This window comes from Apostichopus japonicus, chromosome 22 (genome assembly GCF_037975245.1).
Source record: "Apostichopus japonicus isolate 1M-3 chromosome 22, ASM3797524v1, whole genome shotgun sequence".
Lineage (NCBI taxonomy): Eukaryota > Metazoa > Echinodermata > Holothuroidea > Aspidochirotida > Stichopodidae > Apostichopus > Apostichopus japonicus.
In genome coordinates this window covers 16,266,560-16,294,513 of record NC_092582.1, presented here as the reverse complement: position 1 = coordinate 16,294,513, position 27,954 = coordinate 16,266,560, and the positions used below count along the sequence as shown (strand labels likewise).

General features: G+C 36.7%; 3 protein-coding genes across 4 annotated transcripts; 2 read left to right on the top strand and 1 right to left on the bottom strand.

Annotated features, from left to right (window-relative positions):
* Nucleotides 1–2: 2 nt before the first annotated feature.
* On the bottom strand, nt 3–10,603 carry LOC139963920 (outer dynein arm-docking complex subunit 3-like). The gene is made up of 13 exons (XM_071965147.1): nt 10,382–10,603; nt 9,599–9,723; nt 8,449–8,526; nt 7,328–7,501; nt 6,650–6,754; nt 6,231–6,353; nt 5,209–5,368; nt 4,566–4,672; nt 3,978–4,138; nt 3,000–3,162; nt 1,272–1,406; nt 570–648; nt 3–214 (listed from the first exon to the last, which is right to left on the bottom strand). The coding sequence occupies exons 1-13, from the start codon at nt 10,461–10,463 to the stop codon at nt 90–92; spliced, it is 1,617 nt and encodes a 538-aa protein (XP_071821248.1). The 5' UTR covers nt 10,464–10,603; the 3' UTR covers nt 3–89.
* A 1,023-nt stretch (nt 10,604–11,626) lies between these two features.
* LOC139963923 (uncharacterized) lies at nt 11,627–17,969 on the top strand. 2 transcript variants are annotated; one of them, XM_071965155.1, is made up of 5 exons: nt 11,627–11,823; nt 13,517–13,636; nt 14,702–14,822; nt 15,470–15,684; nt 16,346–17,968. In XM_071965155.1, the coding sequence occupies exons 2-5, from the start codon at nt 13,559–13,561 to the stop codon at nt 16,913–16,915; spliced, it is 984 nt and encodes a 327-aa protein (XP_071821256.1). In that variant the 5' UTR covers nt 11,627–11,823; nt 13,517–13,558; the 3' UTR covers nt 16,916–17,968. The 2 variants fall into 2 exon arrangements, with proteins under 2 accessions (XP_071821256.1, XP_071821257.1); XM_071965156.1 differs by lacking the exon at nt 11,627–11,823 and adding an exon at nt 13,000–13,138 and having other exon boundaries at nt 16,346–17,969.
* A 3,174-nt stretch (nt 17,970–21,143) lies between these two features.
* Nucleotides 21,144–26,681, top strand: LOC139963456 (protein C10-like). Its single transcript, XM_071964235.1, has 3 exons — nt 21,144–21,326; nt 22,466–22,642; nt 22,970–26,681. Exons 1-3 carry the CDS (start codon nt 21,281–21,283, stop codon nt 23,098–23,100), a joined length of 354 nt encoding a protein of 117 aa, XP_071820336.1. The 5' UTR covers nt 21,144–21,280; the 3' UTR covers nt 23,101–26,681.
* Nucleotides 26,682–27,954: the final 1,273 nt, after the last annotated feature.

Below are 27,954 nucleotides of genomic sequence, written 5' to 3'. Positions count from 1 at the left end.
ATTAAGAGGTTCAAAGTTTTAACAAGTCTGGGAAGTAATGTTATAGTTAAAGTTAAAGGGTTGGAGCTATGAGAGGCTAATGAAGATTTTTACGACTTCCTCTTCTTGGTTCGTCTTTTATTCCTCTTAAAGTCCATGAGTTGCTGGCCCTGTTTCTTTATGTCAGCATTCGTCATCATCTCCTCGTTATCCTGGCTGTCATAACCGAAACCGTCTAGAAAAGAATAAGGCAGAATCGTTGGTTTATTTGTGTTGCTTTGTGTTTTCTTTGCTAGTTAAAGTCACATATGAGGACGACTTAATATAGAGACAGAGAGGGGCCATTCTTTCACCCGTCTTCCCCTCTGTCCGCCTCGCTCCCCTCTCCATTCTGTTACTCTCTCTCCATTCCCTCCCCTATCTTGCCCTATCTGTCCAATTATATCTCCTCATACTATCGACTCTGTCGCCTTCTCTCCTCACCACCCCCCCCCTCTCTCCCCCTCATCCAGAGAAAAAAGCTTGGTCCCTAAAGAATCTGTTTCCTTACCAATTTCTGATGATGTGAAGTTACTTTTGTAAAATCTCACCTGAGTCGTACTGGTCTGGTTGATCCAAATTAACTCGAAGATTATCTGCCGAGATATGAGACTCCATGTACTCTCGAAACTATGAAAATGAACATGAAAAGATGCAAATTTTTACTTTTTTGTCACATGATTTCTGCATATTGTTAGGGTTTTAGAGTTTCAAAGATCTCACAGCCATATAGTATACTCACAACGAGTCCCTAACCCGGGTCCGCAGTCAGTCCGGGGCATAGGGGGATCGCACTGTCCGCCATGCAGCCTACATTGCCCCATCCCCACCCCTTCCAAGCCACAAGTTACAGGGCATGATTATTGTGCCCCTACTTAAATTGTTGGTGCCGCTCCATAAATGGTTGCTTAACCTCCTCAGAATTGTTGGTACAGGCCTCACCTTACCAGGCATATCCTCCGACACGCACCCACTACTCCTCCCCCTAACCTCGTAGGTGTTATTTGGTCAAAGGTGAGGGCTATGCCCCTGGTAACACCTTCACACCACCCGTCCCCCCCCCCCCACATATCCCTTCATTAGTAGTCTTGATCACATATGCTTTCTGTCATCCTCCGTTCGTTTAACTCATTTCTTCGTTTTGAAAATGACCTTAGACTTCACAAATTCACCCCACTCTTTGACGGTACAGTACGTCAATGGGCGGTCTGGGTTATATTGATGAGCTGGGCTATTCTTTTCTGTTACGTTACCTCTGGACATTTCTTAACATCTGTAACCGACGCGGCGTCTTTAAGATTTGCTTGGTTCATGAGGTGCACAATTTTATTCTCACACACATTTAGGACATCAACGGGATCGTCTGAGGGAGCGGTGTTACGTAAAGGCTGGTGAGAAATAGAATAGGACAGATGTTATTACCGTTACAAACAGCTTGATATATTCCTTGAGCCTTGTCTTCCACAATTCAATATATGTTGCAATTATATCTATCAGACATATCTCTTTTATTTAAGTTGGAACTGAACTTCATTTCGTACTTCGATCCAGTCTACCGCCCCATCCCCCCCCCCACCCCTCTCTACATCTGCCCTGCACCTTCTTCGCATGCCCGTTTGTTAATAAATCCGAATCAGTCCATATTGTTCTCTTATCCAACAACGCCTCATAGCTTCAGATATTTTCATTAAGTAGATGCTATATGAAGTAGTCGTAGTACTTTTGGTCATCGTAGGCTACCGTAGATTTAACACAACTTCCGTTTTCCGCATACGGCTAAATACTGGAAGTTGCGGAACCGGGTATCGTTACTTTTGAACCTAATGTTATAACCTGTAACTGACATTATACAGGCAGGCCTACCGTGAAAACGTACGAGAAAATGAGGCATCAATTTTTCCGTCTACTAATGTTATTTGGATATATTAATTAGCTCAGTAGCTATCTTATTTGCAGATCTTCAGTTACATTATGAATAATTCTGTAGAACTAACAAAAAAAGCAACCTTGTTTTGAAAAACGATGTAGAAAATTGCAATCGGTTTATATACGGAGGCCTGTTGGTTCCATTATTATTGGTTGTACCCTGATCGTGCATTTAATATATACTTCACTGTTGAAGTTAAAGGCTTCCTATCTTTCGCAAATTTCAACGTTTACTCTAATCAACAAACAGACGTATAAATTAAGTGAGTGATAGAGATGGCATAACAGGTCTGAGCGAGTACTGGGGTCGGAACGGGTAGGGGAAGGTGGGGGGGGACGTTGCTATTACTGGGTCGATCAGGTTATTGGGAAGAAATATAACACGCCTAATATCGCACACACAACATAACCAGAAATTTGATACTAAAACTAACATTTGGAAATAACACATGTTATCAAACTAAATAAAATGTAATGATTTTTATTCGGTACCTTCAGTCAGTACACAGGTCAGTTTTTAAACAGAGCAGTAAATATATTCATTCACATATTGTCCCCAAGGTTTTGCATGCTAAAAAATATGCTAGACGTTTTGCAAAAAGCATTCTCCTAGAGGCCGTGATCCCTTCATTATTATTTCCAGACAGAGGAGGGATCGCCTCGACATGTTAATGTCTCGTTGTAATAAAATAATTTTTTTTTTTTAGTAAAATGAATGTTGAAGTCTGTGCCTTAGTGACCATTTATTTGAATTTCTAGCATATTTTGGCAAAATACTGATAAACCAAGGCTTTTAAAGTCGAGTTGAATCATAATCAGTGATTTTGCTAAATCGAGTCACGGTTTAACTTTATTGTGGACGGGGAGGGAAGGGGGAGGGGAGGGGGAGGAGAGGGGAATATGAAGTGCTTGTCAGTCGAATTACCTTATTTCTGAAATTTTGTGAGTCGAGAGATGAGTAGTTACGACACTGGTAACGTGGAATGAAATTCGTACATAAGGTCAATTGTTTCCGAAATTGTATAAAATGTGTAATATATTGTTTTGATACTTACTAAGGTAAGTTTTATTTCCTTGAGTGTTTCATAAAGATGGTTAGATCCCTCTTTCATTGAAACTAGCAGCCGATGAGAGCGGTCCAGTGATGCGGTATTTAATTCCAATCTCTCTTTGTCTTTGTCGAAATGGTCTTTCATCCTCTCCAACATTTGTTCTCCTCTTTCGAAAAATACAAAATAGAATGTCATAAAGTTTTTAGGCAATTTGAGAGAATACATCGCGTTGGAAAACGAGGAAAATAATGTTTTCATCGATTTTTTTTTTGTCTTTTTAATTTGTCGTTTCATGTTTCTGTGCTAAGCTATTAGTGTGAGCACATGCGCACATATGATTAAGCCAGTTTCAAACATAAAATCACACTCACTGAGGCAAAATCAGTGGATGATTTTGCTGTAAATACTTTCATGAACATAAAGAATTAAATAGGAAACATAGATAAATCATATTTTTTCTCCAATGGAATTAATGCTTTAATGTTTGCTATTCAGGGTTGTCTATCTATATGCTATACTTGATACTAGTTGAATTAAACCCTTCGTTCTTCTTAGTCCCCCTCACCTCCCATACCCCCATACCCTCCCCCTCTCTCCTTAGCGTCATAATCATGACAGAATAATAAGGATAATTCTATAGAAACTTATTAAACACTGGAGCCTACAATTCCAAACTACGGATGCCTCTTACTGTTTTGATATTACTTTGTAAATTTCACAACATGGACTTGTCCCTTACTATATTGCAAATGAAACCGATGGAACTGAATTCATAATTTAATGGCACGTTACCCTATCCCCGCATGCCCGTCAATGTAAGGGTGGTGGGGGGGGGGGTCTTGGCGACAATGGAACCCAAAGCATAACTAATGAAACGACATCCTGAATATGACTCGATGATTTATGCATTGCATCAGCCCATCGGTGTCTTTGAAAATCGTCACGGGGAAGTTAGGACGGACGTCTTAATGATGGACTTACTGAGACATTCTGCTCTCGCCGCTGTATTTCATGGCTTCGTATTGTTTCTGTAATTGTCCTTTCTGGTCTTTAAGATATTTACATGTCTTCTCTGCTGTTTTCTTCTGTAGTGACAGGTGGTCGTATGTGTGATCTTGATTCAAGAAACGGACCTCGATTTCCTGTTGGATAATATTAAAAATGAAAAACGACCGACTCACGGGAATAGCAGCAGACCAACGAAACTTATAATATCTGTCCCCCTTTTCTGAAATAGATGATTTAGACATTTCCCCACAATTTCCAGTGTAATTGGTCTGTTCATTATACATATACATCAAGTCGAGTTTCAACAACCTATTGGGAGACTCCCCCATCCCCCTCCCCATCTCTCTACTCCCCCTATCGTGATTAAATATATCAATATCGCTGTATTTAACTGTGATTATCATCTGGTCTCTGTGTAATTACTTATTCATGCAACAGAGACTTTTGTTTTTATTCAACTAACTGCCTTTAAGACTTTTGAGGTATATGGTTAACATGGGCTTTGTGTTTTGTTGCTATATGAGTGTACGTTTTTTCGTAATATGGAAACTAATTAGTTACCTCAACACTAGAGACCCCCGTAGCGTCTTTGATTCGTCGGAGGGCCTCATCAAAGGTTGTCACTTTTATCCATTCTTCCTCGTCCATACGGGATGGTTGCTGTCCATCTACAAATACAGATATAAGCGATATCACTACACGATATCGCAAATATAAACATTTCAGCACGAAATGTATATAGCCTCTTGCTGGTTTGCTTATATATAGTATACTAGGCTTGTTGAAAGACAAAATATATTACTAGTTCTATTGCGTATAGTTAGGATCGTGTGTGTATAGAATGTTTCCTCTTTATGTGAATAACGAACTATATTAGATATATCACATTAAAGATCGTTTAGTGACAGACCCAAATGATTATATTTATATTCGCTCCATGTATAGGCCTATATTATATACCATAACATTCAGTCTGATGTGTTATATGATATAAAAATACTGTTATTTTTGTTGAAGAAAAGTCAACTAAGATGAGAGTCTGGGCACGAAACACAAACAACTTGATCCGCTCTCAATTAACAATAGTCACCTTACATTGAGACTGTAACCACAGTATCATGACGATATGTGATGTCAAGTCAGTATCACGAGTTTGTCATTCAGAAACAATTGTTAATCTTTAAACCACTGGATTAAGACAGACCTTGAAACGGATCATCCTGTTGTATGGTAGCCCTAGCTCGTCGCTCGATTTTTTCCTGTAAATCCTTCTGTTTTTCGGCCTGTTTCTTCATCCTGGTCAAATGACGATCCCTAAATCGCTTGGCTTCAATCATCTTCTGTTCCAGCTGGGTTTGTTCAGCCTTTTGTCATTAAAGAGACAATAAGAAAAGTCACGGACATCATCTCATGTGGGGTTAGGGGGAGGGGGTGCAGGTTGGAGTTGGGAGGGAGAAAATGTCTCCCTTTCTACTTTATCACCTATGTCACTCTTTTCATTGTAGGTCATGGAATAAGAACTAGCCGAAGGGTTGCGAAATAGTTATGTTTGTTGATTAGGAAGAAGAGATGTGTATGAGAGGAGGAGAGAATGAAGAAATGGGGTAGTGGTGGTGGTGGTGGGGGTGGTGGTGGGGGTGGGGGTACACAAACATATTTTATGTATTTGTCATGAGGAGTATTTAAAAGTGATCACCCTGCCTTGGATGTCTGTCCCAATTTCTTCTTGAAATAATATTTAAAGAACCATTGCGGTTTTTAAGGCCAATCCTCCTTACTCAAGGAGGCTATATGAAATCGTTAAACATGCTAATTCAGTGGCTATAAGTCACAAACAGAGTTAAGAAAAAGGGTCCATTTGGAGGGATGAATGTGCGCCCTTTCCTTCCACTCTGAACACCCCCACCCACCCCTAACACATATCGGTATTAAGCTATACGTGTTGATATGTTTGAGAGGTTCAGCACCCCCATCGTCAGTGTGAAGAAAACACTTTCATCCAACGGTTTTTTTTTCTTACAATCAGTCGGGAGAATCAAAGCCGCATCCCCGGGCCCATGACGTCCTGTCTAAGTGAATTAGATTCCCCGTCCCCCATTTCCTATAAAAAAAATATTGTGAAAGTTAATGATTTGGCCGGTTCCCTCTAATATTCTGAAACCTCGGGCTGTTGTGGGGGGGGGGGGCTGGGAGGTAATAAGAGTCAGTGATGGTTCATCACGGTACCTTAGCTGTATCTCTTTTGATGTGGGCATCCTTATTGATTTCTTTTAATTCTTGTAATTCCGCCCTCTGCTCGTCTAGAGATCGTTCCAGTGCTCGAAGTTTCTTCGGTAGAGTCAGTCTCTCCTTTTTTTATCAATTGAAACAACAAAACAAATCAGGGTCAAATAATATCGGTTCAGCAAAATGATGACAATAAATATAAATTAGAACCTACACTGGCTTCTATAATTAAGTCATCTTGCAATCTGTTCATGCTCTTCTGTTTTTGTTTTCTCTTTTTCTTGTATGTAATCATCAAAAGTAGAATCCACTGGAAAGTACTCGAAGAGTCTTTATAATGCACGTGCTCGATAACGTAATCATGCCGTTAACTACGATCACATACAAACGGAAGAAGAGAGATATGTTTTCATTCTTACCTCCTCTAGGCATTTTACAATAGCCTGGTAACTCTTCTGTATTTTCTTTGCTGTTTCATACTTAATTTTGGCTTTGTCCAAGTTATTTTCGATCACCCGTTGTGTCTGAAATAATAAAATATCGTGAATAAGAAACCTTCGCGAAATCCTGGGTACTGCATATAAATTTAACTATAATATCGGAGTTTTATCGAATTGGTAAATACATCCAAACTCTAGTGACTGAAAGTTATGGCAATCAGATAGTGATTGAAAGTTATGGCAATGAATCCATGGGATCGAATGATTATCAATCAAACTTTTAGAAAATAATTGTACTTTAAGGAATCTAATTTAAGCAAAGATAAAACAAAACATTACAATTAATATCATATTCAAGCTTCACCCAAGATAGATCCATCGATTCAAAGTAATCAAGGTATAGTAACGGAAAGAAGCTATAATCAATCGATCGAGTGATATCGATTTTGTTATTCTTGTTCTTTTCAATGCAGGCAGGTTTCTTTCACTAATATACATTTGTAATTGGGATTTTTCGTACTATTTTAAGTTACATTGACTTCTGACTTATATATCATTTGAAAGAAATGAATAAAAATGTCGATAAAAATAGCTAAAATGTTAGTATCCTCGTTCAGTGTGTACAATATTTTATCCGTAGTTTAATATAAAATGTACCTGTCTATCGAATTTCTCGTGTTTCTCTGTACTTTGATCTGCAAGATCCTTCATACGGTTAAAGCAAACATCCAACTCTTTAACTTTCTGCTCTTTTTGTTCTCTTTCGTATCTTAGCAGATTCAACTGTTTGGATAGTTCACATGACTTCTGGTCAAGCTCTTCCACAGCAGTCTTCCGCAGGCAAAAAAAATAATAGTGTTATATTTATGTGTACAACCATAAAAGCAATACGGTAAGGGGATGGTGGTAGACGTCAGTATCTCGTATATTATAGGAGACATTACACATTTCGTGACTTAATTTATATTCCTATCAGTTATATATTTAACCATTCGCATGAAAAAAACAACGAAAACGTTCTTCGGGTTTCAAGTTTACTGATTCATTTTTTCAACTTTTCTCACTCAGCCGCCTTCTGTCATCCTACCGACTTTCTGACATCACCTTAATAGTATACAACCCTTGTGCTTTATTACTATGCACTTTACTATCAGTATAGGCTATAGTATAGGCTATAGCTGTATATGCTATAGATTCAGGGACGTAGCCAGAAATATGAAAAGGGAGAAGGGGGGGTAGAACTTCAAAAAGGGGTATTTCTCACAAAGGGAGCATCATTACACTTATAACGGAGCGCCATGATGTACAAAGAAATTTTTGGCAAAAATGCCTCCCACGTTGCAGGAAATTAACAATAATAAGTGTTTTGTATTACGTAACAGTCGAATTGCAGGGAAAGAATGAAAAGGGCCGCTTAGCTTCCTTCAACCTGAAAAGAGGGCTTTAATGATATTTCCTGCTTATAGTTAAATTTTATTTTTCGGGTACACAACGTGGGAGGGGGGGGGGGTAGCGATCGCTCCCATTGCTCCCCCTGGCTAATAAGTCCCTAATTAGTCCCTGCTATAGATAGATGCACCAAGAAATCCTCCCTTCAACACAAGGTATACCCATCCCTTTAAGTAAAGATGTGATATAATCCCAGATAATGGAAATATACAATGCAACCATTAGAAGGCTAAGAACATTTAAAATGAATGCGTGCATGCATCAATGCAATGATTATGATATTTCAACTGATGTCATCTAATTATAACGAGGCTAGTTTCTCTTCTTACCTCGGCGGTCTTTCTCCTCAAAGCCAATTGAGTTTCCTTCTCATCACTCAGAGCAGAAATGATGACTCGTTCATCTCCCTTCAAATCAAATCAAATCAAATGAAAATGCAAAGATAATAATATTTGATATAAAGTGATTAGCGTTGCTATCAAATTTTAGCATCATTTGCACAAAATTGTAAAAAAAATTACAAACTCATTCACTTGAGTTTGGTATAAGCTTTTGATCTTTCCCTAGACAGTATGATCATGTTTAAAGGAGGCCCAAACGGAACCATCATCTTTAACTTCTGTGACAGAGATCTTTGTGAGGAACAACTTTTCCCGTTTGGAGATAGAATGGGTGGGGAAGGAGAGAGAGAGGGGGGGGGGGTTGATATCCTACTTTACAACTCGTATATGGCTGGAAAAGCTGTCATTGTGCAAATCTGTGATGTCAAAGGATCCGAAACTTTTTAATTTCTTCGTTTGTCCTTTATATTTCAAGATAATATATTTATATTATATTAATATTATTATTTCAAGAATGTATAGTATGCCTTCTGAAACAAATTCCAGGATTAGTTTATGTTAAGGGGTTCAATATTTTTATACACAATTTTGCAAAGTCTTTCTCCATTACAGAAAATAAACATTGTAAATATATAAATAAATAAATATAAACAAAAGTCAACTTTAGTCTTGTGTGTGAAGCCCAAACATTAAACCTGTGATATTTCCCAAATGGATTTAGGATTTGCTGTTCGGAAATGTTGTTAATGACGTACAATTATCTCTACTACATATACCAATAATGAATGTAGCGGTCGCGTCTCCTTGAATTCCAACTCCGAAATGTCTCTGTGACTATATATAGGCCTATAGATGTTCTGACGGAAACCGTTATTAGCCAAAGTAAAACAATTAGACCATATGGCTAACCATTATATTTTTTGTCTATCACACAAAGCATGATGACAAAACAGAGGTCATTGCTACAAAGTTCAGTAAAGACAAATATACAGATCTAATTATTATATTTCGAACTTAATAAGGAATCTTTGTTTTACTTCTTGATTGCTGTCCATCCCGTATATTTGCACACGTTACCAAAATCGTGTATATAGGCCTGTACTCAACTCAGTACGGGGCCTATCAGTTTTCGTTATACCTCTAGTGTTTTCTGTGCAAGGCTGACTCGTTTCTCTTTATTTTTATCCCGCAGTGATCTGATCGTCAGGTCGTTCTGTTTCTTCTTAAACTGAGAGCTTTCGTAGTAGGCTCTGTGATCACGCTCTATCGTATTGAGCAAAACAAGAAAAGACAGAAATATTAAGAAACGCTTAAACAATATTTAAATGTTCATTGAAACATCATCAATATATATATATATATATATATATATATATATATATATATATATATATATATATATATATATATATATTAATGCAAGTATCTCTTTCGAGATCCGGCTTTAGGAATCACAAATGATTTTCGAGTTGGATAGCATCATGTTTGATCTCTAGAGTAAGGCAAAATATGTCACCAAAAACAGAACTAGTATTGTTCGATATAGGTGACAAACGCCTACAGTGGAATTACGATCTTCCTTACCGGTTTCGAACCTCTGGACATACAATCAGCGTCCATAGCCTAGTGGTTAGGGTGTCCGCGTACAGAGCGGGAGGCCCGTGGTTCGAATCCCGGTGGAGGCTGAAAGTTTTTTCACTGTTCTTGATTTTCCAGCTCATTACGATTTTCATTTATATATATATATATATATATACTTCATACAACTAATATTTATATAAAGGCCTGCCGGACAAATATGACAGGTAGGTTAGCACATGGTGAGCACGGTGAGCGGAATTTTGAAAGCATTATGAAACAAAATAGATACAGTATTTAAAACTGAGTACACAACAAAATTTGAAAGTGTGCCTAATAATACCTTTTAAGGCAACCTTTCCTCTGTACTCATCAATATGGTCGTATATTGACCACGCATTCATTGGATCCCCTTTACTAGACATCTTGTAATGTTAGTCCTTCTGATGTAACGGCTGTTTTCAAAGTCACTCAAAGGAATACAAACTATAGCAGGACAAACTCAACATCAACTCAGCCTATAGTCGAGACCTAACCTTGAGCCCACAGAGCTATAGAGATCCAACATTTGAAAATACACATTGTATTATGGCTAGTCATGCCTTTGCGTGCGAGATGCGCGCGCGATGGTACAGCATCAGCATATCATACGCGTAATAGCATATTCAGTGAAGATACAGAAATGCGCACCATATTAGACGCAGAGATTGTTACAACGCTACACAACATCTAGGCGCATTCGCAACAACTCGACACGTGAAACAACGCGCAACAAACAAACGTCCTAACAGCTTTTCTAACTTGGAAGGATTGTTGTGTAAGTCAATTGGCATAACATAGGTCCCTTCCTAAAAGAATATTATAAATATAAACAAAGTTCATCAATTTATTCTTCATTTTGAAGGAGCTTAGGGTTAAAGCTATACCGGTACGAACTTTCAAAGTCTCTCTAATACTTCACATTAGGAATAGATCGGCGATTGCTTAGACACTTCCCTGAAGAACTTATTGTTATAACATAGGTCCCTTCTTAAAATAAGCAATTAATATCAACAAAATTCCTTACTGTTTTTCTAACTTCTAATATTTTTATCCATTTTGAATATGTATCACAAACTTGTAGTAAAATCTCTCTAAAATAATAAATAAAATATGAGGGTAAAGGCGTTGTTGTATATACATCCATGACGAGTTAAAGTCCCTTCTTACAACAAAAGTTTTTACTATTATCAGCAAAACTCTTTACTTTTTTCTCACGATGAAGGCTCGTAGATGAGACTAACCTAGCTTGACTGCAAAGTGATCGATTAGACTGCAGGCGCAAATATAGCTCAGGATCAAGCTTGGGATGATAGAGTTCATTCAGATCGCAATGGAACTACGATGTTTTATGTGGGCGGGGGAGTGGGCGAAGGGGCTTAATATGGGGCCGGAACGTGCCAGGTGGACTCGGTATTCCCAACCATAATTCCGTCACTGCTCCCCCCCTTACTTAATTCCTCATATTAGAAAGTGTCAGATATTTGTGTTTGCCAACGACATCTTGCCTAAACTCCTAATAATCGCCTGAGGTCTAAGGTCGTCAGCCTGGACACGTATTTGGAGTCAATGTCACTAGTTATATTAGTAACGACCACGAGTTGACACTAACAGAAACACCTTGAACAGCTCTCAACTTAGTACAGAACACCCTCTCCGGAAAGAAGGCAAAAAGCAGAAACCTGTGTGAAGATTTGCGCAGTTGTTCCAGTTAGAAGACGAGCATTTTATAATATGCTTCATTAGGTAAGTCAATAACCGAAATTAACTGTCAATAACATGGAGCATGTAAAAATGTAGTATTTTTGAGTTTCACAAGTAAAAAAGATTAAAACAATAAAACACTTTTCCATGACAACCACAAGCAACTGAATTCGTTATGTTGTCTGTATTGGTACCAGTTGCACTACGGAAGGCTACGTAGGCATAGAACTATAAATTGTTCTGTAATCAAGTATGTCGAATATACTGCCATATCATGCAAAATTCGAAGCTCTCATACGAAAGAGATCATAATATGTGTAAAATCGTTTATATCTCATATTACCTGTGGGTGTGATCAGAAGAATCTTATTTTCAATCCCAAGAAATCAAAAGAAATGGTTTTTGAGAACATCAACATTAAGCATGAAGGTCTCATTAAAATAAAGTCGGAAAACCTTTAATCGATGACTCGACGGTTGAATGTGTGTCTGAAACTATGTACCTTGGTGTTAGCATTGGTGACAAACTAACATTCACCTGTTATATTTCTAACATATTGCGAAGAGTTTACTACATTGTTTCTACATTAACATATCTTGTCCAGTTTTTCAAGTTAGAGGTGAGGAAACAAATATTTGTTACATCGATTCTGCCTGTTTGGTACCATTACTTATAATTAACTCGTGATAAACAAAGAATGAGAGCTTTCTTAAAGTATTGTGCTAAGATTTTTAAGTTGGATTGTGAGAGCATTACTGATAAGGTTAACGGTGCAGCTAAAAGTCAATTTATCAGACTCACCAGGAACTTCAAAGGGACAGTAAACACCTCTTAATTTAAAAAAAACTGAAATCTCTTTGTCTACAAACTAACTATAATTTACAAAATCGTGCAATAAAACCAAAATATAGGGTTCAAATTTTCAAAAATTAATTTGTATACAGAGCAACTATTTTTTATTCAAAATGGCATTTTAATTGATTTGATTTGAAGCAGTGTGTCTTTATTGGTTTTTCCTTATTATTCCCAGTTGACTTCGAAATTGAAACCTGTTGATTGTGTTACTAACGTTTTAAATGCCACTTTTCTATTGCATTTAATTGCTTTCCTTTTTATTGTTATTGTTATTTTATTGTTATGTATCATTACTTTCTATATTCTCCTATTTATAAATTGTATTTTATGCTATTGATACTGGAAAAAAGGAAACTGAAACTAATAGTAGTAGGCCTAGTTTTACTTCTAATAGACATGGACCTAAGTTAGCATTGGCTTTAGAGTTAGGCTAGGCCTCTAACTTACACCAGTTTGCCATATTCTTGCACTATCCTGGAGGAGCTAGCTTGAACAGCTATTGGTACTGCTTCCAAACTGTAATTTTACATTCTAAGTTAAGTTAGGCCATAATTTGTTGACAGGTAGCTTAGCTTTAGTCCATATTAGATAGACTTTTCTACATAGTAGATCTATTGTGCACGAGATGTTTAAACTTACGTCAGCCATATGGAAGTTTTCAGTTAGGCTACAGTGTATTTAGTTTAATGTATAAACACAGGTTAGGCTAATGTAATTCTAGCATTCTTTAATCTTTCACAGTATTTCAAAGCAGACATGATGTTTGGAATGCTGCGTAACCTGCAGTAATTCAGTAAAAAAAAGGTACGAATTATATGCTTACATTTTCCAAGGCATATAAGACAAGTACAGAACATAGTTTTTATCTTTTCTTCCCTAGTTGAAAGCATCAATCTCTGAACTCCCTCACACTTGTGATATCATGCTGGCAGCGGAGTTGGATTTACTTGATGCTTACTGTCATGCTGACACCAAAGAATACCACAAACACAAAGATGAGGTATGTTCGAAGAAAAATGTAACACTACGATCAACCGACACTTTCACGTATTGTATTCATAAATTGTTTTCGTCACTTTACTTGGCAACTTACGGAAGTAATGTTTTCATTGGGAGTGCTAGCTCAGTGGTTAATGCCAGTGCCTTTCAATCATAAGGTCCCGAGTTCGAGTCACTCCAAGACTAATGTATGTCATCCAGGTACAGAGTTGTTGACAATTCATAATTATGGACGTCAAATTTCAATCTAAGAGACTAACTTCGGTCAGCTTGCGACTTTGATAAGCCAATGAGGCTTCTTCGCAAGTTCCTGCTTGCAGGAATATCCAAAATACATACATACATACATTGTGTTTAATTGCCTTATTAAATAAATTAAAATAGTGTGTCGCAGGGTTCGAACGTAAAGTTTGCTCATCTGTGACCAAAGCAACAAACAACATAGACCTGACTCCTGAGCACCAGAAATGTTAGCATTTTGATTTGATTTATTTGATTTTCCACAGATAATAAATATATACATTTTCTGGAAGAAATTCAAATAGGTCTGGAATTATTCCTCATTGTTGGCAAATTTTCACCAGCATGAAATCTTTTTAATTCTCATTTTCTTGAAACAATTTGTTGCTGCTTTTAGCACCAGACCGATCCTAATTTTGACTTTTCAATGGCGCTGTTTAGCTATCTCTCGGGCAAAAATTATGCACTGGAGACTATTTGCGAACCCTGGCTAGATGTTAACAGAGTAGGCCTAACATTAAATTTAATTATTAACATTTATGCATGAATTACGCATGTACATGTACTAACGAAACTATGTAGTAAATTTGCTTTTATTTAAACATTTTGGGCATAAGTGCAGTTCATTGTTTATCAAACAGACAACCATCTTGTTTTAAAGTGTTACCTTTGACCTATTTAAAATCTGCTGTAAAGCCTACAGTAGTAGAATCTGCGCAGGGAGTTGAAATCTTTTTGAATTCTGACTAACCACTCTCTGCAAAAAGTAATCCACTAATTTCTTCTAAATTCAGTCTAATTTGCATGCGTTTATTTTGTGTCAAAGGTCAACTGTCTGGACTTTTCTCCCGATTTGGAGATAATGGTAACAGGTGCTGATGATGGAAGGGTTAGAGTATTCAATAGGGTCAAAGGTCATCTGGTCACACGGTTATTTGGACACAAAGGTATGGTCAATAATTGGTAAATAAAAGATAAATTGTTGGGAAACTTCTCAGAGTTCTATTCAAGATAAGTGATGTATGAAAACAGACCAGGATTATCTTAATTTCATGATATGTATGGCATTGATTTAATCTATTTTGCTGTATCTGATGATCGTTTTTGCCGATTATTGGGTTGAAAAAGAAAGTTTTATACATGTATGTGAATTATGTTGACAGATGGCAGAGCCATCAAGAATAAAGACAAGGCACTGACCTTGTTGCAATATGCACCCGCTAATGTATTCATCATTTATCACTCCTGCTATTGAGACCTTTAAAACAAAAATTCACTTTTTTTGGCAATTTTATTTAATCAAACTAGTATATATCATGAAAGTCCTATTTGTTTTATCTTTTATAAATTAATATGCAGTATTTGATGATTCCGTTTCGATTCTGGTGACAAAATCGTCCCCTGGGTGGTAACTTTTTTCTTCTCATTTACATTTAAACAAATGAATTACCTATTTTCATTGAATTCAAGTTAACCATCACAATGGGCGAAGTCGTTAAACCAGTTGAGGAAGGAAGAAATTAATAATTACAGTACACTAACTTGAATTTCATTATTTCTTTTTCCTGTTATGTTTTATCAATTTACAACACAGAGGCAATTAAGGGAGTAGCCATTTCTGCAAACAGTAAACTAATAGCAAGTGCTTCTATGGATGGTTATGTTCATGTTTGGCAAACCTGTGATGCCCAGCTGACCTTCAAGTTGACAGGTCATGCCAGTGGGGTAGAAACTGTTGCTTTCTCCTACGATGTTTCTCTGCTCTGCTCTGGAGGGTGGGACTGTACAGCCATCATTTGGAATCTCAAGGTATAGTCTTCCTCTTAGAAGTGCTTGATTTGTGGGCAATTTGTGGGCGACACATGATATGAAACGTCTTTGAGTGCATGCTGCATTTACAAATACTAGTTTTTGAAAGAACTTTTTTTTCACATTTTATAACAAATTATCTGGCAAATTGAGAAAAATAAAAATTCTATATCACTTTTATAATGTTTGAGAAAATTACTGTTTAAGCATCTGAGGCTCATTGATTAAAATGGCTGGACTACTTTGTCTAAGACATCGAGCAAAAGGTCAGTCCCTCAGATGCAACACAAACCTCAGTTAGGAAAACAGAAGACTGTTATGCCCTTCAATGACATGTTTGTGCAATGCATTACAACTATATCAATTTATTTAAAAAAAAAATCATTAACAATAACATTTAGGTCTGCATGAGGAACAGACTGTATCATCAATTTAACATTTCAGTGACATTTTTCACTGATCTTCATATTTAATAAACATTTTTGAAAATTTATCACATTCAGCTCAAAAATTTCTTAAAATTGAAGGATGAGCACAGATGAAGAATTTCAATTTAATAAAAGGGAGGGGGGGGGGAGGGACAGATACAATTGATAGGGTACTCTGTCTTATTTCTTGTCAAAAGTTGTAAATTCCCATGATGATATTTTTCTTTATACAGACTGGAACTCCACAGAACATTCTCACAGGTCATAGGAAAGCCATACTTAGCTGTGCTTTCAGTCCCAAGGACGACTTCCTCGCGACCGGTTCGTGGGACAACGAGGTTCGTCTCTGGGTGTACGGTAAAGCAAAGGCCGCCGGGAGTTGCCAAGTGCTCAGGGGACATGGTTCGGCCGTTGAGATTGTGGTCTTTTCAAGGACGGGTATGCTAGCATCTGGCTCCCATGATAAGAAAATTTTATTATGGAACCCTAGAGGTGGGGTCTTGCTTCGAGAGATGGTGGGGCACACAGGGTGGATACGGGGATTGTCTTTCAACCTCAGCGGCACGACCTTGGCCAGTGCCGGCGATGACGAAACGTGCAAACTATGGGATGTTTTATCAGGAGACTGTGCCAAGTCAATGGAACTTCAAGACTCCATCGGACAAGTCCACTGCGTACTGTTTGGCAGTCATGACAGATTGATTGTGGGCGGATCAAATATTCTCAAGAGCAAAAGGAGAGAGGGAAGTCATCTGAGTAAATCTCAGGATATGCTTACAGACAAAAGTCAGGAGGGACATTAAATTTTTCCAATTTTTTTTATGATTGACATTCCTTTCAAGCAGATCACAAGCTTTCATTCATTAGTTTCATTTGTTTTTCTTGCCAAGGTTTTTATTTATTTTTTTTATTTATTTATGATTAATTTTTTTATGTGATAACACAAAGAGCAGCCTCTTGTATAGATTTGCACCAAGAATATATATGTTTTTTCAGAAAAGGAACTTGTCTATATCAGGTATAATCTTGTAACTAAAAGTGTGCTTTTTTGAAGAAGAAAAATTGTTCCGTTTACATAGAATTTATGACTCACCTGGTCACTTGGTTGTTTTGTGAACATTTTATATATAAATATTTTTTTTGTATTTTGATTTGTAAATCATATTATCATGAAATTATTAATATCTATATCAATCATTTTTCCTTCTCTGTTTACTATCAAAGTTATTGTCAGAGAGAAGGATTATTACAATGCAGCTGTCTGTATCCTGATATTCACTGTACATACCCACAGCAGGGTGGGCTGAAACTCTTCACAGCCTCCTCAACCAACCAACCACCCTCCCCCCTGCTAAGTTCCGCTTCTTTCTTTGTATTTCAACTTCATTCATCAATTAGTTCTTAATTGCTGTTTCATGTTTATTGCACAAAAAGACAATACTGTACCTTTTCTCTGCATTATTTATCGTTGAAAATTCGGTTTTTAATGTAAGGTACCATTGTGTTAATAACATCTAACACATGGTTGGGTTGCACTGCCTAAGTTAATATGAATACATTGATTGTATAGAAATATACTTTCTTGATACCTTGCTATTGTCAATTACCTGCTGGTGCAAACCCTTACCCACTACATTTCATGTTTTAAGTTTAGTGTTTTAATTTATTACATTTATGTGCATATGTTTAGTGTTTTAAATTATTACATTTTATGTACATATCACCAATGAAGCTGACTAATGTTAAACATTATGCAAAAACATCTGTTGTAATTTTCTTAAAAGCTTTTCAATTTGCTATAAACTTTTGTTATCTTGTTAGCCCAACATAGTGTGCAAACCCTTTATTCTTATATAGATAAGTTTTTAATAAATAAATATATATTTAATAAATGATCAGTGTTTGCATCTCTTTTTCCTTCCTTTTCAGAGTGTAATGACAACAACAAAACAACAACAAATACAATAATAATAATAATAATGATCATCATCATCATCATCATCATCATCATCATCATCATCATCATCATCATCATCATCATCATCATCATCATCATCATCATCATCATCATCATCATCATCATCATCATCATCATCATCATCATCATCATCATCATCATCATCATCATCATCATCATCATCATCATCATCATCATCATCATCATCATCATCATCATCATCATCATCATCATCATCATCATCATCATCATCATCATCATCATCATCATCATCATCATCATCATCATCATCATCATCATCATCATCATCATCATCATCATCATCATCATCATCATCATCATCATCATCATCATCATCATCATCATCATCATCATCATCATCATCATCATCATCATCATCATCATCATCATCATCATCATCATCATCATCATCATCATCATCATCATCATCATCATCATCATCATCATCATCATCATCATCATCATCATCATCATCATCATCATCATCATCATCATCATCATCATCATCATCATCATCATCATCATCATCATCATCATCATCATCATCATCATCATCATCATCATCATCATCATCATCATCATCATCATCATCATCATCATCATCATCATCATCATCATCATCATCATCATCATCATCATCATCATCATCATCATCATCATCATCATCATCATCATCATCATCATCATCATCATCATCATCATCATCATCATCATCATCATCATCATCATCATCATCATCATCATCATCATCATCATCATCATCATCATCATCATCATCATACAAAACCTGCTAATATCTCTAACACTTGGTTTTCATGGGAAAAAAGGGGGAACAGAGGAGGGGTTTGATGGCTGTACTGCTTAGTAACATCATGAGTACTACCCCCATCCCACCCCAAACAAGGCATGGAAGGACAAATACTGATCATCTCTTTCAATTATTATTAATTTCAGATATTACATGACACTTTCTAAATTTTAAAAATATCCATTCCACCAAACACACACTATTAATTATTGCTTTATTAAGGCCTTGTACACAATTTGGACAGGTGTGGGCAATGGCTTAGCCAAAGGGAAGGGGGCGGTGGTGAAAAGTGGGCTTCCCCCAAAAAACAAAGTAAACTAGGTAGCTATGCTAGTATGTGATAATATTCGATAGGTTGCTTTTCTTTATAGCATGATGTCTGCTTCTCCGAAGGTTTTCCTCGTTAGGTTAGCATACAACAGACGCACGTAGTAAAGACAAAGTTTTGTCCCCGTTTTTAGAGTCAAAACATTTAAGCTTAAGTCACCGAATTCAAGTTGATGAGGACTTTGATGGCAGCATTTTATGGCACGATTTCGAATTTAAGAAGAAGGGGGGGCAGTCACAAACTGGCGTGACGTCCGTCCGGAGGAGGGGCCTAAGGGGGCCGTTCCCCTTCCCTTTAAAGAAAGTTTGTGTTGGTAAGGTGACTTAGATGCAAATGAAAAAAATCATTTCCATCATTGTAAGTATATATTCGTGAAGTACGACTTTTGCCGGTGTACTGCTGTTTAGTACGACTTTACGTGCGTCTGTTATACATTTTACGTCGTACGTCATACAATAATGTTGGGGAGGGGGGGGGGTGGGGGCGAAGGGGAAGAGCCGTGTTCCAGCCGTACTAGATTATATATTTTCCATATATGCACAACCGATCCCTCGATTAGGTCGTCAAATAAAACTTCCAATTAAAGTAAAAGATTTCGAATTGACTAACCGGGCACTGCGTTCGTAGAGCTTGTATTTATTACCCTATTATTGGTCCATTGGTAGTTTTAATTTGTATTGAGAAATTGGTTACAATGTAACTTTTAATATTCAATATTTTATTTGTGTGAGTTCATCATGTTATAAGGGCTTATATAAATACATTAATCAGATTGATGTATAGAAAAACGTTTTGCTACTTTACAAAGAGATGTGAGGTACGCTAACTTATAGGTAAAAATACCTCACTGCGTTATGATATACAAAGACGGAATATATATAAAACGATGAATAAATATTGTTAGGTTTGAACTTGTGAAGATATTAATATATATTGATATTAAAATGCGGCCATTTTTTAAAGGTAGTGGGACGTGTAAGCCTCGGAATGATTTTATAGTTGTTTTGTTATCCTAGGTATTCTAGTGTTATTGTTATGTTAAATGCACGCCTTTAATAAGTTTATTGTATTACGTAATGTTAATTGTTTAGATCTGAATTGTGTATCTTTACTATGTCAGCCTTATCAGACTACGGTTTTCACGGACGGAGCTTGCCTGGCTAACAACTGTACATCCTTTATATACTTATACAGATCAACGTTCACATTTCATGTCTCTGACCGACGTGTTATGGCCTGTTACCCTCCGGACCCGGCGGCCATGCCTCGCCCTTTATCGGGGACCTTCTTTACCGACGTTACGTGAACGGTATAAAACAGTAGCTAAAACAGAAACTGTAAGTACTAATAATACTAATAATATATAGTCAACTGACAACCGCTACAGTGCATATGCGCCGGTTTGTAAAGAAGTTCTAGAAGTTGAGTATAAGGATCCTTTTCAAACATCTTTTTGAAGCCAATTAATATTCCAGGAGGATAACTTAGTTTGATGAATAACTCTCATCTTGTTTTGACGATATACTCGGTGAGTCTTTAAGAACATTTCTGGGTGTTTCGACCAAACAAACCTCAATGCGCTTCATCGTACTAGAAAAGTTCGAAGATATACGCATAGGCTACACCTGTCAGCTTGCTTGCTTGTTTTGTTATTGATGAAGGTATTTTCAACATGTTACAATTCTTCTCTTAAGAATTGAATCCGACTTTATGTTTTGTATTTTAGCTCCATGACCTTGGTATCTTATCATTCCTCAATGTTATTCACTGCGGATGAAGTATTGTCGTTCATTAACCTTTTGTTGGTAATTTAAATGGCACCTCATAGTAATGTTGCTTTCATTAGCCGATTATGACTTTTAGTCTAGCAATTCTTTGGCCGTATTCTGGTCAACCAGACTAATGTAGTGAAACTGGTTCACATACTAATTACGCGTACTTACAGTACAGACATTCCTGCCAATCGATTTTCAACTTTTCGTCTTCTGTTTGAAAGTCCACGGTTCCGTCGATTATTTGTCAATCATGCTACTGTAGAACATCTTGTTGCTAAGATGTCACTACATATGGAACCAAAGCTGTCTCTGGAGGATACTAAAGGTAAGATGAAACTTGTCAGATGATGACTCATTTGAATTCATAAGGATAGGCCCTCTAGACCTACTTCCCATCAAAGGCCTTAGTAAGTACATGGCCCTACTATCGTTATATTATTATAATACTAGCTTAGGCTACTACAGGCATACAGTACAGAAAGCTATATAAAATCAAGTTAAGACTTTGATCTAACAGTATTGGTACAGATTAGTGAAACAAAAGGAATATCAGCAAGTACTCACCGTGATGCAAAAACATTCAGAAATATGCCTTGTGTTCGATCGTAAATTACATTTGGCCAAGGCTGGTCTCTGATTTGCTGGCATTAAAATTATTAGTCAGGCCTTAACATAACATGATTGTTAGACTTTATGTTTTGTCTCTTGCAACAGTTAACTGTTATAAAGTTGTAATTTGCTTCCTCTTGTCAGATTTTGATAGAAATTTCAGCAAAGTTCTGTTAATCAGCATCATTGTTTATTAAGTTTCAGAGAGGTGAATTCTTTTCCGATTTGGCCAAATGTCAAATGCTGTAAAGTGACAGCTAATTGCAATTATATATCATTTTGGACCGTATGGAATTTGAATTGTGCTTCTTTAGAGCTTATAGCCAAGGTACAGGCCAATGTCAGTTTCACATGTACAAACAACGGAAGTCACGCTCAACTCTTTTTGTTTTGCAAAATCTGGATATCCTTTCATTTGCAACACTGGAAATTGAAGTTACTTTATAGCCTAGGTCGAGAAAAGTATTAAAATTATTATTAATGGCAATATAAAAATCCATATTGGAATTAAGAAAACACCTTGAAATCTGCTACCAAATGCAGAATGGTAACTTTTTTAGTTTTATTTATTATTTTGATAATGCTGAAGTTCCATGAAGGCAGTCTAGTTGTTAACCTAATCATCAGCGTAAACTCCTTTTGAAATATTGTGTGAAGTCAAAAAAAGAGGGACATGTACTTCTCTACACCTCCTTCCTTGGGTTTTTGCTCGATATTCCCCTAGCATTCTAAGACATTTCTCTAATCAATCAAATGTTCTGTTGTGCTGACTGTATTATTTTTTCCCCTTATTATTATTCTTATTTTTAAGTAACTGCTAAAAAGAGTTCTACTTGTCCCTTGTTATGTTTTCAGCTGCATTAACAGATATCTTAGATGCTCTGCTAGCTCCTGCGAATAAAGAGAAATTGGACGATGCAAGGAAGGTAGCCGGTAATGACATGATGAAAATGATGCACCATGTCTTCCCATTGGTTACTAAGATACAACAAGAAGTTATCCAGAAACATGGATTTGGATCGGAGGGAGAAGGTACTTCAACACAAAGCATTTCTTGTATCAGTTTTCCTTTCTATATTCTCAATCCTTTTTAACCTTTGTTGTTGATCTATTTCTAAAGTCATTATAGAACTTATCAATTATAGCAGTTGAAAAACAAAGAATGCTTATAAAATCATCTTTATCAGCCTGTAACTTCAAAACTTGTGAAAACTGACATTGAGTTTAATATGGTACTGTACTACTGTATGTAACATGCATCCTTGAAAAGCTTCAATTATTCTTATGAAATTATTGCTGTAGTTCAGCACTAAACTTATTCTCATTCATTTTGTTTTTGATAATTTCTCTATCAAACAGATGCCATCAAGTTTGTGCAAACGGTACGGCAGTATGAGATTCAAGACGCAGAAGTTGCCCAGCTAGCCCTGAGACTGAAATCTAACTTTCTTCCTCCTCACCCTACAATGGCACCCCCTCAGACCCCCTGAGAGCATCTGTGTCGAGCTGAAGTGTCCTACTAGGGCATGCCAAAGTCTTGCCAAGTGAGGACGAGAAATACATAGTAAATTTCAGTCCTCATGTGTGTCTTCCCTGTTACGGTTTGAAGCCTGGTGGTTTGTTGTGACGGTACGTGGGTTTTGTAACTAACCGAGAAAATTGTGGAATAAATATATTCAAACTTGATCAGTTCGGGATCGAGTCAGCAGGTTGAATTCCAAATGAAGTTGCAAAAGATATTTATCCTCTGCTGCTGAAGGATCATTTGATCCTGTGATTCAAAGCTTAATTAGGTCGCAAACAATAGTGTCCAGTTCCTACTTAAAAAATGTGTATGAAATGACAGTACTGCAATTCAATGATGATATTGTGTTGGTTTCTTTAGGTGTGTATCTCATGAATAGTAATGTATTCAATATTTATGTTTTTACTCCATTTAATTTATTTCTCATGATATTTCATTACATGTTCAGGTTCCCATTAATCACCAAAATTTGTCATTTTTCTGACGTTAGCTATTTTGCTTAAATTTGGCATGTTTATTATGTTTTATTATGTTTGTATTATAAATTTATTATTATTATTATTATTACCCTTATCCATGCCTACCCAAAAAAAAACATGATGTTGTGCTGAAAAAATATGCAAAAATGAAAACCATACTTGAGGCCCCAAATTAAGACTAGTTTAGAAAATTCTAATGTCATCACAGCATTCCAAAGTGTGATTACGGAAGTATTAAGGAGTCATTCGGTATACCACGTTACCTGTCTACGGAATGCGCTACAACCGTAATTTCTTCGTAAAATTACAAGAAATATGCCAATGAATTGTGCTCTTGTTGGATGCACTATTAAAACCCCAACTGACAAAGTACGACATTTTCAACTTCCCAACCGATGTGATGGACAGAAAAACATCCCCGTTTTTGAGATGGTGGATACATTTTTAAATGTTGCTGGCCATGTCTCGATTACAACGTCCATCTGTATTTTTGTAAAACACATATGCTAAACCTACCATTCTTCTGTAGTTAAACAGTTTTTACTACATATACTGTCATAAATGACATGTCTTATTCCTGTGTCGTCACCTGCTGAGATGAGGGCTCTTCAAGTCCATTTCAGTGGTCTCAGAATTGAGACATTTATGTCAACCGAGCTGCCAAAACATGGAACTTCGATACCAATGTACCCTTTCCATAATTTCCCATCAGCTTTGGTGAAATGAACTTTGGGATGAACATTGAGACCGTTAAATATTGCACCCAAAGGGCAAAAACTGGTAAAAAGAAACTTAAGAAACTAAAGGTTACAAGTCATTTATTCACTGAATCTACTACCTGACCAATTTTCTTAATAGATGTTAAAACATTTTCACCCTTTCTTTTTGTGTTGTGAAAAGAGAGTAGGAATTGATTTACAAGTTCAATAGATGCCATCGTGTTCGGTAAAATTATTTAAGGTTGTGCCTACTGCACAATTGATGTAGGCAATTGTGGATTACAATGATCTTTTACAAGGCTATTAGAGCAACATACATTTGTGTCTATGTATTTAAGTGGTTGGCTGGGGAGGGGGGGGGGGGAGGGCATCCTCTGCAATGTATCATGTCCAGTGAAGCGTTCTGGTATTTTGTATCTGTTTTGTTGTAGTGTTGCATCCATCCATCCACGTATTAATTTACTTCTAGCCAGGTCGACCAGGGGGCAAAAGAAATGCCAGAGATCTTGGGATGGGAAATTCCTTTTTGCGCTGCTGTAACATCCACTTGGTTCTGATACCTCTGTGGATATTAAAAGAGGCCTGAATAAGTTGTACTGATGGAAAAGGCCCAATCAGGGGGGGGGGTGTTGAGAGAGGAGGGGAAAGGAGCATTGTACACACCAGGTGCATTTTACTTCGGTGGCAATTAAAGAGGCCTCAATAATTTGTACCACTGACGGGAAGGGCTGGATCAGACCTGGCAGCATGGTGGAGCGGGTAGGAGGGGAAGAGGCTAGAGAGGGGTATACAACTTACGAGGCAAATTTTTTAGCGGGCTTAAGCAAATATGCGACAAAGAATTATATTCTGTTTTACACTCTACTGAAGGCATAAACAAAAAACCTGAAAATGGGGGAGACGGTGGGGGGGGGGCACAATAATCTTAGGGAGGGTTAACCTTGCTCTTGCTGTCACTGGTCCTGATGTGTTGAACTAACGTTATAATTCATTTCAATGTGCAACCAGCATTTATTCAGACCTGGGATTTTCTTTTGAACAAAATTTGGTATATTTCCAATGCCCACCACCATCAGGAATAATTAATAATGTGACGGTTATCAATGATTGATTATGTGTAGATGTTCTTTTTTAATTGCATGCATCTTACTTAACATTTAAGCACAGCTTGTTTTAATAGCTTCTAATTGGATGTTGGTATCATACCATACATTTGGCAGTCCATCATAGAGAATAAGTTATCTGGAATAGCAACAAAGCATAGCAACATGGGCCCAGAACTGCTAAACGTTTGTTACCATAACTAGCAGTCAATAAACTAAACCTCACTTGTTTAGGGGGATGGGAGGGAGGGACTTTGAAATCTTAATTGATAAAGACTCAAAACTTGCTATGCAAAAATGTTAACATTTAAAGTTGTTCACTGCACTAGCAACAAATAGTCTTCCTTGTGTGTATGATGCTCAAAAATCATTTAGAAGCCAACTTTTTTGTCCAAAATATCCAAAATGGAGTAGACAATGCATGCATTCATTCATCAGATATTAACATAAGGAAAACTCATGTGCTTTAGGCATTGTTAACAGGCATGAGACTCTTCCGCGGAAACGCGGATTTCCGATTTTTTTCCCCTTCATTTTCGCGTTTTTTCTCATAATTCACGTTTTTTATTTTTTTATATTATTATTATTTTTTTTTTCTTTTTTGCCGAACATGCTGGACTGTAAAGGGAAGGAACACCGAATTTGACCAGTGGTGGAATCAAGTAGCACAAAGCAAGCAAAAAAGCCTTTTGGTTCAAAAAAGCTAATGGATAAATTATACAAGCAGAAATTCCACACTTTTTGGCAAGTTGCGTGATGTGATAGATTCCATCTAGAGTCCACCATTTTGCATCTAAGCCCTCCTTACCTGACAAAAAAAATTCTAAAGGCGAGGGGGACACCCCCTCCCTTAAACCCCTCCCCCAGGACGGCAATCGATAAATTTCAGATTTTTTTTCCCCGGCTCAGTCTCATCCCTGTGTTAAAGTTTACGAGCGAGTCATTTCATTTGACGACTATAATATCCACCTGGCTTCTGGCAGATTTGATATCGAGAATCGAACAGAAAAATTAACGAGAAATATCGATTGAATTTATGAAGATCTCTTCAACACCAATAATCAAAATTTATTTCTTTTTGTGAAGTCATGAAAAATTAAAAATGGAATTTTATTGTAAAACAATTCTGTTTGAATTCATTTCATATTCATAAATGGGATGTGAAAATACATCAGTATTATATAAAAATTTAAAAAATGAACCAGATTTGCTAAAGAAAAAAAAAAAAAAGAGAAGAAAAGAAAAGAATAATGTACCTCCATAAAAACCCTGTTAAAGAAAATATTACCTCCAATCCCACCCACCAAGACAAATTTAAAGAATGTACTGAAGGAGATCTGAACCTGATTATCAGCTTTGCCTTTACCTGATACCGATGATTACCAAAACACAAACCAACATCTTCCTGGGTGGGTGTCATGTTACATACAACGAATGGTCGCTGCCATTTTATACCTACTGGAGTATTATTTTTGTTTTCCATTTTCAATGTAGGGAAGTAAACATTCAGTTACTACAGTTCATTGTAAACCTTATTACATATCTATATTATCAATTACTCAGGGGAAAAAAAAAAAAAATTGGGGGGAAACCCCAAAACGGATGTCCGAGAAACATTCAAGGAAACATAAGCTTCTTAGATTAACTCAATCACTCTCAAATGATGGGATTATCCCCAAAACCGACTAAGAGGTCTTTGCATGACTGTTCGGGGTGTGTTGTGCTTCAATACCATCTCTATCATACAAGTTCAATGGTTGACTTTTTTGGGGTTTTTATTTCCTTTGTATAAACTAAATCTTCAACAAAATTAATAGTTGATTCCACTAGCAGCTTCAAGGGACCAAAAAAAATGTTGAGAAAGCAAAAGTCAGGAAAATCATTAGTAGTGACTCAAATTTATGATGACTCTTTACGACTGTGGCAACCACCATGTATGTATGTATGTATGTACCATATATATCCCCCACCCCTACCCCCTCCACACTGTTCCTTCACAGGTCATTCTTAATTGAAGTTTAAATAGAATATGACAGAATTGTGTTTTTTGCACCTTTCATTGCTTGTACTACGGTATAAAAACAATTAAAAAATATTAAAAATTCATTATATTCTGAGAAATACTTTGCACAATAATCTGTATGGACGTACATGGGTTGTGCCAACAACTAGATTTTGTTTTTTCTTTGAAATTGAAATAATTACACAATCTTGGAAATTTAACACGATTATGTGTGTCAGGGTGTTACTTAAGTTGGAAAAGTAAAATTATCAACTTTTTTTCATCAAAATTAAACAATAATTGTGAAGGGAAACTCATTTACATCGGTGAATATAAGCACAAAACAACAACAATGAATCAGGTTTGCACAATTTAATATGTTATATGTATGATATCACAAACTATTGGGCAAATGTACTTTTTCCTATTTAAGAATGGTGGAGGGGTGGGGAGGGGGGTGGGGTGGACTAATGTATTTTACCTTTTACTTCATCTGTTACGTACACATTTTTTTCA